This window comes from Botryllus schlosseri, chromosome 6 (assembly GCF_051294905.1).
Source record: "Botryllus schlosseri isolate E-star chromosome 6, Bs_hap1, whole genome shotgun sequence".
In the NCBI taxonomy this organism is placed as follows: Eukaryota; Metazoa; Chordata; class Ascidiacea; order Stolidobranchia; family Styelidae; genus Botryllus; species Botryllus schlosseri.
In genome coordinates this window covers 19,661,487-19,676,374 of record NC_137241.1, presented here as the reverse complement: position 1 = coordinate 19,676,374, position 14,888 = coordinate 19,661,487, and the positions used below count along the sequence as shown (strand labels likewise).

Here is a 14,888-nt window from a genome sequence, read left to right as displayed (position 1 = left end):
GTAGCAACATCTTTGACTATTTTACAACACCTAATTGAATGCAAATACTCGACGTTCCGTCACCTACTCAGAAAACGATGTTACCAACAGTTGCTCCCAGTAATATTAAACTCGGACTTAATGTGTAACAAGAGAGAGGTTTAGTAGGAACCATCAAACAACACAAACAATGGCGTTTGCAGAAGTCCCACCAGCGACGTAGAGCGGATTGGATGGACTTTTACTATACAAGCAGTATTCAAGTCGCTGACCGTTAGCTGTTCGTAATCTCGTAGAACCAAAAATTATTCCTTGCTTATCCAATATAGTTACGCAATTCCCTACCTTTATGAAATGACGAACTCCAGAACTAGTGAGAGAGACGATAATCAAATCGCTTGAGGTTTATGTAAAAGAAGCATTCCGACCTAACAGTGACCCATTCATTGTTGTGTGTGGGATCATCAATTACGAACAAAATCCCACAAAATATCGTGCTACTTGCATAAGAACAGTTGCACACTTTACATTTACGTTGATTTCAATTTTTTAGATCCATCGGTCCGTGAGCTAGAAAAGGTTGAGAACCACTTAGCCAGCAGGAGTCGAGTTTTTTTCAATTACCAAAATCATGCACACCGTTCGACGAAGAACAATATTAGAAGAGAGAATTATACTTTTTATCATCTTGCAACTTCGATTGGTTTTATCATAGCATCCACAACATGTAGCGCGAGGCTACGCATGTTCGCGGGAACACGGCTATTTTGAATAGTGATCTGCCCATACCAATATCACAAATTCAATACCATAGTAACGGTAAACAAATGAGAAAACATGTGTACCCGACAATATTTTCTTTGCGATCGTATTTAAAGCAGGGCTTTGGAGCCGGAGCCGGAGCCCGGAGCCGGAGCCCCGGAGCCGTGCATTTTTACCGGAGCTGGAGCCGGAGCCGGAGCTCTATATAAAATTCAGCCGGAGCCGGAGCCGGAGCTGGAGCCAGTTATTTGAGGGGTAGCTCCGGCTCCGGCGTATTTCATAAGATGCTATTATATATGCAACAGCCATATCTGCTGAGTTCACCGAATTCAACAGCAGGCCTTCGCCATATTAAGAATCTTTTCTTCTTTGGCGCTACATTTTCCGACTAACCATGTTCCTGGGGGTTTAACAGCAGAGCAGTCGTATGTTCAATGTTCAATTTTCATACATGAGTGTCGATCCTCGGTATGCGACATATGCCTGTGAATATTGTGGGTATTCGGCATACCCGCAATTTCATCATCAGCGCAACCTTGTTGGCCAATTGTATACGGTTTCGTTGCACATGCCGATATGACGAGCACGGGCCGAGAAATTCCGTCCCATCATTGCTATGAATCGGATAAGCAAATACTCGTTTTTTCGTGATAGTTCTTTAGTCGGGCCGCGAAAGTGGACAGTGTTATTGCGAGTATGCAATTATGCATGCTAATTGCAATTCATTACTGCGCATCATTGTCATCTCCAGTAAGGAGTTTCGAGCTTAAATAGGGGATGGGAGAAGAGTAGGCCAAAACCCCATGGTATTCTATGCTGGAGACAAACTACTGATTTGATACGCGATTTCCAATTTGTAATCATCTGTTTCGTAAACTTGTAAATGTGCAATGTGCATACTGCATAGTTTAATTCGTTATGGGCATGGCGCAATGTTCACGGCACAGTGTTTATTTCGATTATTCGATTCATTTCAACGGGAAAATATTATTCCGATAAACTTCATCGACACCGGATGGACTGGTAACGAGTGCACCAATATCGAACGTCAAACCATTGGCCATTTGGTACAAATCGAATTTCTATTGATCACGTGGTTATATCCGCCCATTTTGCCCTTCCTACAGTTACAGTTGAATAATAATCGCACATTTAAAGATTGAATTAAGCTGTATGGTAATGGTAATGGCCTAATGGTAATGAGTACAGTGCCAGTGTTAAAACGCCGCATCAGAATTTTAATGCTGTGGCACGGAGTAAAGTGCTTTTTTAGTTTATTGTAATATACGACGATTTACTAAAATGTGACTGGACCCTGGATCTGCCAATGCGTCGAAACTCATATTTTAGTCCAGTCATCAATAACATCCCAAGTGCCGCGGCTAGACTAATCATATTTTTGGTTGGCCTAACGAGTTCACAATCTGAGCAATTCAATTTCGATAATATAACAGAATTTCGATAATATAATGTGAAATTAGATCGCGGGCTACTCAAAGCCTTCTCGCGGGCCACATATGGCCCGCAGGCCGCGGGTTGCTCACCCCTGATACAGACAGACACCCTCGATAGTTTTCAGAGCCGGAGCCGGAGCTGGAGCCGGAGCAGTGGTAATAATGCTGCTCCGGAGCTGGAGCCGGAGCTGATGTATGATAGAAGAAAGCTCCGGAGCCGGAGCTGGAGCAATGCAAATTTACGGCTGCTCCGAAGCCCTGATTTAAAGGGACATATTTGAGCTCAGCAATTCACATTATGCATGACATGATCGGAATCGAATCTACCGCATGCTCGATTTTGGCCAGCGCGGGCCATGAGTAAACAATCATGAGTATATCGTATATGCTGTAAAGAAGCTGAGAGCGAGATTATATGAATGTTGTCGGCCCATTGTTTGTAGACTGTGCAGTGTGCACAGTAGCACACACACAAAGTACACGGACTCGATAACCACAGCAGAAATCTGCGGAAAGGTTGTTAAGTGATTATTATCGGTATACGTAGCTACAGTAAACAGTTTATCATATTACTTGTAGGTATTACTCTTCGCTAAAATTTGATGTCACACAATACAGCCCAATGCGAACACAATTAATTAACGATGACGTCGCCGCCGGCCTACCCGTAGATATACTCGCACCGTCGGTGTTATCATCTCATGTTTCCTTGCCCAGATACACCAAGTGATCTCATCTCATAAACCGAGGCATTGGTCGGGTCTTCACCACCTGTCACGTGTTCCGATGTATGCGTTTCATAAAAAATCTTTGATGCGCACGCTGTAGTTTGTACTATAGTTTTCAATTTAGCTATACTGAATTTTCCCCACAGTTAATAACATAGAACGGTTCGGAACAATTGCTATGCATCTTCCGCCATTACCAACCTTTCTCGGTTTTTCGTTATGACGCTGGTGAGATCGTATACACGATATGATTGTCGAGGATACTGAATTTGACAAATACCGCCAATTTGCTATGTAGAATAAAAGTACATGTGATACCGATTACCGACCACTGACAAATATGATTGAGCCAATAACATATAGGAAAAATATTTATGTTAAGGAACAGTGAGGTACATGTTAGCGATGATGTTATATTGCCAGTCGAGTTTGTTTGGACGGTAATTACAGCCATACCGAAGATGTTTTCTCTGTAATGCCGATTCTGATCTAACTAATCACAGAGAAAGTAAACGAAAATGAAATACAATAAATGAAGGATTACCATTGAACACGAAGATTTTCGAAGTGGAATATTTGATGACTTCACAACTGATTCGAAAATTTTTCTATGAGTCACGAAACATTCCACAATTTCAGGCGTCCAGTCCGAGTGACTCGACTCACCGCTCTTTCTTATTGTATATACACTCGCTTTACGCATATACGAAACATCCAACATAATTACATTCATAAAAATTATTCTATATTCAAAATTTCAGACTATGTATGGCAGGGCTGGCCAACCTTTTCGGCCAAAGGGCCACATTCGATTGACGAACTTCTGCGCGGGCCACTATCCACGCGAAGCGCGAAAATTTTTTGAAGTTCATAGGTCAATAATATTGTCACTTGACTATATTGCGGGCCTGCTGTATATCGCTGGGCTAAGTTTGCGAGGACTGGGCTATTCGGCGCACGGACATATCGATATCGAAAGCTGTGACCAACATGCGTCAATCATTTCGCGCCTAGGTTTAGCGGTGGACGGTCTTACTGCGAGCGCAAACGCAAGGTCGCATATGATGAACGACACTGTGTCTCGTAATCGCGAATATAGTTATACTCAATCTGATACATTAGGTGTTCTTCCATTTGCACAAAAGCGCAGCAATATTAAAAACAAGAAATCGAGTGACAACATATTGCGCTAAGCTTGTAGAAAATTTTTACCTTTGATAAATCCATCGCAAACTATTCTGCTTTATTGTAGTGTACGAAGATGTACCAATATGTGAATGGCTGATGGATCTGTCAATGCGTTGGAACTGATATTTTAGTCATCACATCCCAAGTATTGCGGCCAGACTAATCAAATTTTTGGTTGGTCTTGCAAGCTCAAAATCTGTGCAATCCATTTTTGATGATATTAGAAATTTCGGAAATTACCTCGCGGGCCACTCAAAACCTTCTCGCGGGCCACATGTGGCCCGCGGGCCACGGGTTGGCCAGCCCTGATGTATGGCAATCGCTGATCACGGTTCAACTTAAACATATACTTGGCGTCACATCACTTGAAAAGATGAAGTCAGGTTCAGAGGTGGTCAATACATTAGTCAATGCTGGTACTCAAGTAAAAGAAGACATAACGTCGTAAATTTATACTTAAGTACAAGCAGAAGCGACAATGTACAAGTAAGTAAACATATTCCAGCTCTGGGCTTGCTCTAAAAATGAAAACTGGCAAGTAGAAGTGGAGGTAGTCTTAAAACGTAAACACTTATGTAAGTACTGCAAGTATAGGCAAAACCTACTTGAGGACTCCGAAAAAGTAGAAATAACAAACTCCTTTACTGACATCTGTGCAGGACATCGACAAAACCATGTTTATAATCAACAACCGCGAACACATACCATCGTGTTTCAGCGTAAAATCCTTTTTTATTAGTCATACTATATACTCAAATCATTCGATATCAAAACTTTGATTCCTTCTCAATGCGATTCATCGTTGCTCATTATTACGGTTTCATACACGAACGATTGGTTTACTGATGTGTAGTTTGAGTCTGAAAAAGAAAAGGAAATTCGTGAATCGGAGCACTTTCCAGCAGTTCAAATTTATCGCACGAAAATGGGCATCATTAAAGAAACATATATTGCCACTTGCATTGATATCAGATCACAATATGAGTAGCCTGCATTTGTTTCGAATATGAGAATTATGCAGCAGATTCGAGAGGATAGTATATGGATAACACTGGTCTACAAATTTCAAAAATAAAATTGCGCGAAATATTGTAATGATTGATTTGGGCAAATTGTAGGTTGCTGAATACGATTCTGTGCTCGGAATTTCTCTATCACGTCACATTTTTCGGTATGGATATTTCTCATTTTAAAAAATTAATCAAATTTCGGCTTTCGTTAGTGACATTACGGTTAGCGTACAGCAGCAACAGATCCAATACTGTCATTAAAATGATCTATAATGAAACCTGGGTGGTTGTAATACAAAATGTAAGAGTTTTCAGTAAACTCGAATCCAGTGGTTTTCTATCTTATTTCAATCAGGAGCTGTTTTCGACCCATAAAATTACACTGGTCTACAAATTTCAAAAAACTTTTGCGCAAAAAAATTATAGATTCATTAGGGCTAATTTTAGGTTGCTGAATCTGATTATGTGCTCAGAATTTCTCCATCACGTCAAATGTTCTCGGTATGTATTTTTGTCCTTGTCATAAATTACTCAAATTTAGGCTTTCGTTAGTGACAGTACGGTGTACGTACAACAACATTAGATCAAATTTTGTTATTGAAATCATCTGTAATGATGAAACCTGGGTTGTTATAAAACAGAATAAGTGAGTTTTCGGTGGACTTGAATCCAGTGGTTCTCTTCTTCTTTCAATCAGGACCTCTTCTCGGCCCATAAAGTTATATGTGGACGCAACTATTTTTAGTCTGTAACAGTTATCACCTTTATATACTACTCTTCGTAAAGATTGCGATTAATAGCTTCATTCTTAATTTAGTTCTCCACGTTATCTTTATACATCTTTCCTGTTGACTTAATCGATCAATGCATTTTGTGACCTTTCGTAAAACGCACAAGTTTGCAAACAATAGACATTATATTATGTAGAAGAGAATTGTTTAATTAGGTGCATGACTCAAATATCTGACCTTTTAAGCTTGTTTTGAAACATTATGACACAGGCTGCCTTTTTTTCCAAAGAAAAACGTACTTATCATGATAACTTGAAAGAATTTATCATCATTATTCTGCACATGTTCTTATCATGCTAGTTGTTCTCCATGTTTCATGGAATCGAGGAAAGCTTTTGGTGTATTGCCATGATATGAAGGACTTCTTTTGCATTGTCCAATATTGACAACCAGATGAATGGAGACATCTTGCTAACAGCTCAACACGAAATCTGAAGTGCGTGTGCGTGGTACTTCACAATACAAATAAATATACAACGGTTCTAGGACAGTCAATCAGTCTCGACATAGGACATTGTGGCCTACATACCAAATAAGATGATTTATTTGCTGTACAACTGAGCCAGAGATGAGCATTGGTTAATTTATAGTGATGTTTTTGAATGGTTCCGCGGCTTTGTGTTTGCGTTTTGCATGAATAATTATAAAAAGCTTATACATTTTTGGCAGTTTGTGATTTGCCGTAACATTTTTCTACGAACCAGAGTAGTTAATCGGCGTTGCTACTCAAGTAGAACAAGTAACACCTTACATTTCTACTCAATTACAAGTAGAAGTACTAATTTCTAAGACTAGTCAAAAGTACTTCAAGTGGAAGACGAAACGAAAGGTCTCCGAAGTACTAAAAGTCAGTAAGTCTAAGTACATTTGGTCGGGGGAGGGTGGTCGCATACTATCAGCAGTTAGTCGGACGTGGCTACATACGAATTCGCATGATGTATCTTCTCCGATAACACAAAGTATCGATAATGACACTACACATTGGTAGAATATTCGGAAATACATTCAGTTACCATGCTTCAGGGGCTATGTCACGCAGCTCGAATGATAATGAAACTCATGAAAGTGGTGCAATCTTTTCATTTAACTACTTTCTTCTTTTCAGAATCCAGATTCTCAAAAGTAAATAGTTTATCCAAATTACTGTTCAAGTAGGAGTGGAAGTAGTCCGAAAAAATATCAACTTCAGTAAATATTGCAAGTAGGTTTAAGCTACTTGAGTAACCCGAAACTGTAGTACAAGTCGACCTATAGAGTCTCTCCAAAACGTGACGTGATAGAACAAAAATAACGCCAGATTCGAATTCAGCGCCCCCAAATTAGGTAGAAATGACCCCCAAGGAATCCTGACGCAAAAATCGTGTAGACCAGTGTAATAACAGCATGATAGACGTTTGATGATCAGCGATGCAATCGCAGTTCATTCATATTTTCCTACAAGAAGTTTTGCAATCCTTCTGAACCAGGAATGCATATGCAATATGCATACCTCCTCGCCAAAAAGGAATTGAAACCCCTAAGATCATTATATCATAAAGTTGCCTATGAGGATTCAGTTCACAGTCTCAATTTAAGACGGACAGAGGGCATATTCGTTTGTAATCAAGGCACTTTACTCATCCTAATACGATAACAGCGTCACTAAGCAGCATTAATATTCGTATTACTATACACTACTACACGAATTAATACATCGTTTAGTTTCATAGACAACAACAATACTCGTAATTTATTGATTCTCATGCGTATTTTAAGGGCTGTCACAAAACTGATTTCATACATCATATCGACCTTTTACATTAGGGAAAACTAACGAATGCACAGTATAGGGTTATGACTAGGCAAAAATTCAAAATTTTGTATGTCTTGTAGTCACAAATGATGAACTTTTGTGTCCTGATTTCAAACTTCACAAAAGTTGAGACTGTTTAAACAAAAACCTCCCGCACAAAAATTTTCCAGTTTTCAATGTATGAAGGATAGGCTTTCTTTTGTAGGTACAGACTATATATTATATATAGTGACTGATTCGATTTTAACTGACACAATTCCAATTGCCAATATTTAAATTAGTATTTTGGTAAATTGTGATTGCCCAGATTGAATTAATTTTGATCGTTTCCTTGTTTACAGTCTAAATTAAATATTTAAATAATAAATAATTATTAATTTCGATTTTAGATGTAGACTGTATAAATTCGATTTGTCTGACACAAATCAAACTGGGTGTTCGAGAAGGCGAAAGTAGAACAACTCAAGATATTTTCAGCGGTCTAGAAAAACGATTAGAGGAATATGATGAAAGAAAATTTGAAAATATCATATCATAATAATTTATACCCAAATGCTCAATAATTCCTGCTACTGGGCAAACATTTTTTTTCAAGTCATAACCCCAATCCACGCATACCTTTTTATGTGGCATTGTAACGCGCATTTTTGAAATATTCATATAGAATCTACAGCTCAAGAACAGTATCATTCTTCAAATAGGACAGTTTAAATCGTTGGAGAATTTCTATGGATAGCATTATTAAACTCATGCGATTTAACTTACCGTTTGGTTTGCGTAAAGTTGCTTCGTCTGGTGTTTTAATTGATGTTGGCTTTGGTTCTTCATACACATGAGATCTATTCTTTCCACAATCTCTGTTTCACCAGTATATATAGCTCATGCTATATGCTAATCATCGGTCATATAGGCCTACTTACTCGCGATTTATGTACTTCCACATCAACAGCGCGCCCACCGCTACCATGATCGTTCCGATAGCAACAAGTGAAATCCACCAGAGACTTTGACCACCTATACAAACAAAAAATATTGATTTGAATGAATTTCTCACAATCGCATGCAAAATTCGAGTACCGTTCATTCATTACGTCATACATGAGTTGAACATGAAATAGTTCAGATTATAATCTTAAATCCAAGAATGCACTAAAATATGATCAAAGGAAAGAATTACAAGAATATGTTATTTTCTCTTCATAAATCTGTATGCGTCTTTGGATGCAAGTGGAAAATTTGATGAAATTGACAACAACTTATTTATTTATCTGCTGGAAACTGATTTAATGTTTTACTCCAGTGGTTCTCAGACAACTGGGGAGCGTGCCTCTGGAGGGGGCATGAAAGCATCTGAAGGGGGCGCGAAGGCGTAGGTAACTCCGGTTTTTCTCCAGCTCATGGGTAGTGCTCCGTCTATTGACCAAGTTTCATATTTGAGAATTCTCTCATTAACAGCCACAACCTTCAATGCTTTCAAACTATCTGTTGGGATTGGTAGCATTCTGATTGCTCTCTGTTTTATTTTGTGATGTCACGATAAGGGGCGCGAAAATTTTCACTATCATAAAGGGGGCGTGTCTAAAAAAGTTTGTGAACCACTGGTCTACTCTACGCCGATTTCCCATGGACTTGTAGTGGCAAGAAACCCTTATCATCATACTAAATGGCATCACATGCCTAGACGTTTTCAAGTAGGCCTACTACGTTTCGAGCTCGAGGGCTGTGATCGTCGCAGAAAAACGTATCAGATCACAGTATTCCCTCTAAAATGGGCCTATATTTCACCCGTTGTTCCAGCAATCTGTGTAAACGTGTAGTCTTTGGATTGCGAAAGCAAAATCTCGCCGGACTCATTCGGTGTGGTTGATACGATCGACACGCTAAAAAAAATCAATATAATGCAATTATGAAATGAAATATGAAGTAGGCCTATATATTGATTTATTAGATCTGGTAATTTTGGTGGTTACGCTATACTTGCATTGGTTTTAATTCTGATATGATGCGCTCAAAACTCGTCATGCTGGTATAGATAAAGATATTCAATATATGCTGTGAGAGTAAACAAGGCTATAAATATAACGAACAAGGGGATAATAATTTCAATCCCTATTTCGATGCTCTGCTGTCGCAGTGAAGAATATGGAAGTTTTATTGCTATCATAACATTGCCCATAGGACTTACCTGTACGTCTCGTTGCCTCTCAATACTGAATTACAACCATTGTAACGGGGAGATGTCTGTTTTATAACCTGATATACGTCACAATTCGACGTTTCCCCGGTGCCCAAAACTACAGCAACACTTTCGTCGTTGTAAATGGAGGACCTGTACGAAATTAAGTTCAACGACGGCACATACACAGAGTAAATGCCGGTTTTGTGGACTTACATCGAAATTGAACTTGCTATATATTCGTCGCCTTTCTCGGGACTGACTTTATTTTCTGCATTCACGGACAATAGCTCTAACTTGCCAAGATCAACTGTATCAATAATTTCGGCACCGCGCCTTACAATGACGAGCAAGCAGCTGTAATATATGCAAATTTATAACGAAGTTTACGTCGGTAATCTCGACGTATTCCACCTGATCGGTCCATTCCTCTCATTTGGCACATACACAACAACGCCGTGTGTGCCATCAGACACCATTCCAGACGAGGCACCGGAAGGCTGTAAGACCTCATAGGGAGCTACAAAATAGCGGGGAAAGATACTTCATATGGATGTATTTTGTTGCTTATACATGCGTAATGGTGGATTACCTGCTACGTCGGAAATGCACTCTCCTTGCGCAGTCACACCTTCACTGTCGCTGGTACAATTGGTCATTACTGAAACCTCAAACGTCACTTTGCTGTTAGGCTCAACTTTCGTTTTATATGAGCAGCCATCCTTAATTGGATCTAATGTAATCGTCTTGGAGAGCGGATATATATTCGAGGAATCTCGAACGTTTACCGGAGTGGAGGTTTCCTTCACCTGAACGTGAAAATGGCGGTTAACTACATATGGTATAGTTGCGACCTGGGATGCTGATTTGAATGGAGTATACGACCCACAAATAGGGTTTCATAATTTAGCCGAGTCTGCAACGTTCGTACAAAGCTTAAGTATACATGCGTGCTGACATTACAGTTGAAAATTGTTCTCATAATTATTTCAATTATCTTAGCATTTATGCGCTTCCCCCACAATTTATCCGCAGCTACCCATGATTGGTACGTGTAATTCGATATCGAATTTATTGATGAGAGCCACCATCACCGTGGCCACTTATTAATGAGAGGGTGGGTTTTGCAACGATTAGAAAGCCTATATGTGCTGTCTGCGCTAACGAAGCGTTATATATATATATCTAAGATTCCATGTAACACATGAGGTGTTTTAAAATGCCTTGTGTAAAACACGATTAAGTCACTGTTTCAAACAAATGCCATTTCAGCTATTTTTTTCAAAATTTGTATGGCAGGATTGTGTAAATACTTTCGAAAAAATATTTAGCTTGAATATTTGGACGACTTGCACTAGATATAGTCGACGATTATGCGATATGTTTGTTGTTTGCGGTGTTCGTAGTGTTTGTCGACTACTATTGTCATGGTCATTTACACCAGGTCAACTTTTCTTCATGTTTATTCCGTAGCTGTCGACTTGTAGCACGGCCCACTTCCAGGCTTTTATAAAACACCGCTTGCGCGGATGAGATGGCGAGGAGGAGCCTAGATAAAGCTCCAACACTTAGGTAGGAATTTTGGAGTCGAGCTATAGGTCTTGGCTAGGAACTTATCTCAGTGATTATGTCACGTAAAAATTTAATTGAGTACAAGAACCACATTTGAATAAGCCATGCCGTGCACCCGCGCGATCGCCTATATTAAAATTGTAGATGTTTTTGTTCTTCTGTAGGAAATCATGGCTAAAATAACAAAAAATAAAATATGTCTTATGATTTGAAAATGTTTGTTTTAAATTTTTATTTTTTAATTGCAACCCTATGTATATCCGATGTGCTTCATGAAAAGAATTCGTGTTGCACACCCTCGTTACTGGCAATTGCTGGTCCATATTCCATTGTGATTTAGGCTACCGCATTTAACGACGAGAGGGCTCGTTAATTTCGACGAATGCACAGTGCACACCTTAAACAGAATAACATCTTCAGTATGAGTGTTCTGAGTTGAGTTCCAACGGACTTCACAATAGGATTCGGTCGGTTCTCCGTTTATCTGCGTCACAGATACATTGGTAACTGGATTCGGTGTGACCGGAAGGATTATGCTGTCTCTGAGTTTGACGATGCAGTCATCTGGGCAAACCGTTACCTAATGCGGTTGATGCTGGTTTAGATTTTTACTATTACTTATTAAATATAGAGATATTTTATGTACTCACTTTAATGTCTATTGAGTTAGGGTTGGTTGTTACATTGAGAATTGTCTCAATATTAGTGTCACTTTGGGCCTCTGCAGTCGTAAGAACACATGGTTGTGTCGAATCTGGATAACACGTGCCCTCGATCCTGTGGTACGTACCAATAATAAAGAGAGCAAAAAGGAGCACATTTTATTGCGCTATTTACGAGTGGGTTATTCCAAGAGACTGATTGTTTGCTTTCCATAACAATTGCACCAGCACAGCATCGTCTGCGCATCCAACAGCAGCGGCGTCAATGATGATTGGACTCCCGAAAACTAAGAAACATGCTAGATCGGCTATACTTCCAGTTGTTTCATGAACGTAGTACTGACCTCGCAATATTGTATCCTTTGTATCCGTTTGAACCCTGTTGTCTCTACCCACTTGATTCATTGCAATACAGGTATACGTTCCATCATCGCTACTTACAGCGTTTTCAATATTTAATATCGCAGTGGTATTAATTTTATCCTGATTGACTCCCGGCATAGCTGAATCTTCACTAACATCATTGCCGTTTTTAGTCCAGCGAACTGTGGGTGTTGGGATTCCATTCGCTTTGCATTCAATATTGCGAGGACCACGCGTTACAGGTGAAGACACTTCGTTCGAGACTTCGCTGATAATCGAGGCAGGATCTTATATTGAGAAGGTTTAATTCAATAACCATGTAACTGGATTTGTCTTTGTCGCTGCTTACAATTGAAAATTATTTCATACACTGCCAGCTGAGATTTTAGGCATTGTTTTTCAATTGTCGTAGGTAACCAGTTACAAGTATATTTGCAAAAAATTTCTTTCATCTATAACACTGGCCAACAAAATAAAAATAAAATTCACTGCATGTTATTTCTCCTCAGATGTACTAAATAAAACTATTTAGATCAGCGGTTCTCAACCCTTTTGGAGATGCGCCCCCCATGGCGATGTTCAAAAATATTGCGCCCCCCTGACACCCCCCTGCACTTATCGTCATATCAAAAATCTAATACAGAGGTAGGCAACCTTTTTGCTAATCACGGCCGCATTTCGATTACTTATGTAGCCCAAGGCCGCATTCCAGGGCATAGCCGTCATGAACTAACTGGACGCAAAATACCTATGGTAATCTGTCCATATCCATTCCCGGTGAACTCCGGACTATTCTACTTTTCACAACGGCCTATTGTACGCACCGAAATCGCGAGTGGCAATGTAATGAATAGTTGCTGGGATTGCGTATTGTCGCGCGGAGTGAAAAAATTTATCATATTCACGAATGAATTACGTAATTAATAGTAGCAGTATCACATATTACTATCAAATATTTATCCTTTTTCAGACCATGTGATCAGATTCACCGGTAGAGCTCATGGAGGTAGTGGTTTCGAAAATTTATTGCAAGTTATAAATGACAATGCATCTTCGAGTGGGTCAATTGGTATAAGTCACTTTGTTACATGTTGTTATTTCATGACCCCCATCAGGATTGCCGATTGTATCGGTAGTGTAAATAGTGGAAATATATTGAAATCGCCCAAATGTACCATAAACAAATTTCTTTCGTGAGGAGCACACGATTCCGATCCCCGCTGAGATTGAGAAGGGCACTACTATATTAAAATCGATAAATGAAGTAATGTTGAATTGCACGGAGCGCGAAGAAAATTTCAACATTAATTAAAATCTCTCAAAAATTAGGGAGTGAATTCGTAATTTCAATTTGCATGTCGACGGCCGCCAACACATACTAATTGAATTAGTTGTCGACGGCCGTACATATTCTCTTCTACGGCCGCAGGTTGCCCATCCCTGATCTAACAGTAGGCTATATATATGGTATGTCTTACGCGAAGTTTGAATTCGCATTCCAGTGGTTGAGTCTTTAACATTTCTGACAAATTTCCCAAAACTTGTTTGAAAAGAGCAAAAAACATTTAGCAGGACATCAGTTTATTTCAAGATCGGTTACACTGAGACTAATCCCAATGCTGGTAGTGACTACAGAGAGCACGGCGTCGTTCTGTTCTGCCATGCTAAATTTGATCAGTTTTGGAATTGAATTAAGTTCTATTGATTTGGGGGAGTCTAATTGAGGGTGAAACCAGGCAACCTACATTGCATCTAAGTCTGTCTCAGGCAGTGCAGTTCGCCAGCTATTAACAACAGCTACCCAGCGCACCGAGCTTTAGGCTACTGCCAAAGCTATTAAGTAATGAATGACTTACACGTGGAAATTGCTCTAAATCTTCAACGAATATCAAAAATTTGCTCAAATGAAGTTGAAATCAGCCTATACTCCGTTTATCGCGACTGCTAGAGTTTGAATTTGGCGAGCTTTCCTGAATACGAAATAAGTTTCATATTTAACAATCGTCTTCTCAGAATGGTTGGGAAACACATGTTTTGTCAGAATTGATACATGCTCTGTCAATTTCCCGCGCCCGCCCTGAGATCCTCCCACGCCCCCCAGGTTGAGAACTACTGATTTAGATGATCATAAAGCACCCGATCACAAACAGTTGGTCCGAAAATTCGCATCTGCATATCGAAAACTTGAGCACAGACATGAGCGTAAAAGTTCACTTCCTGTAATGACATATTGATATATTTCCTGATCAACTTGTTGGTTAGCAAGGGGAGAGGAGTAGTGAGGGAAAGCAATTTATACGCAGGCCAATCAAATTTCGCCACGTCGCCTTAATTGCCACGCCTACATTGCCACATCATCCGCCCATTGCCGCACCTATAGCACACCTATTGCCACATCATCCACCCATTGC

General features: G+C 39.6%; 3 protein-coding genes across 5 annotated transcripts in view; 2 read left to right on the top strand and 1 right to left on the bottom strand.

Moving 5' to 3' along the window:
* The window catches only part of LOC145441419 (receptor-type tyrosine-protein phosphatase epsilon-like), a 251,311-nt gene that overhangs the window by 70,019 nt on the left and 166,404 nt on the right, over positions 1–14,888 (top strand). The gene's annotated exons all lie outside the window — the stretch shown is intronic.
* Positions 1–14,888, top strand: part of LOC145441422 (receptor-type tyrosine-protein phosphatase alpha-like) — a 131,428-nt gene that overhangs the window by 64,173 nt on the left and 52,367 nt on the right. The gene's annotated exons all lie outside the window — the stretch shown is intronic.
* Positions 4,806–14,888, bottom strand: part of LOC145441421 (uncharacterized) — a 92,472-nt gene continuing 82,389 nt past the window's right edge. The window contains exons 6-17 of one of the 3 annotated variants that reach the window (XM_080319275.1): positions 12,459–12,764; positions 12,290–12,401; positions 12,103–12,229; positions 11,850–12,032; positions 10,473–10,689; positions 10,295–10,400; positions 10,097–10,237; positions 9,890–10,033; positions 9,490–9,584; positions 8,625–8,718; positions 8,470–8,561; positions 4,806–4,971 (exon numbers count right to left, since the gene is read on the bottom strand). In XM_080319275.1, the coding sequence (XP_080175401.1) occupies positions 4,898–4,971; positions 8,470–8,561; positions 8,625–8,718; positions 9,490–9,584; positions 9,890–10,033; positions 10,097–10,237; positions 10,295–10,400; positions 10,473–10,689; positions 11,850–12,032; positions 12,103–12,229; positions 12,290–12,401; positions 12,459–12,764 (1,691 nt within the window). In that variant the 3' untranslated portion in view covers positions 4,806–4,897. The remainder of the gene's footprint in view (positions 4,972–8,469; positions 8,562–8,624; positions 8,719–9,489; positions 9,585–9,889; positions 10,034–10,096; positions 10,238–10,294; positions 10,401–10,472; positions 10,690–11,849; positions 12,033–12,102; positions 12,230–12,289; positions 12,402–12,458; positions 12,765–14,888) is intronic. The other 2 variants (XM_080319276.1, XM_080319277.1) reach the window with 2 other exon arrangements.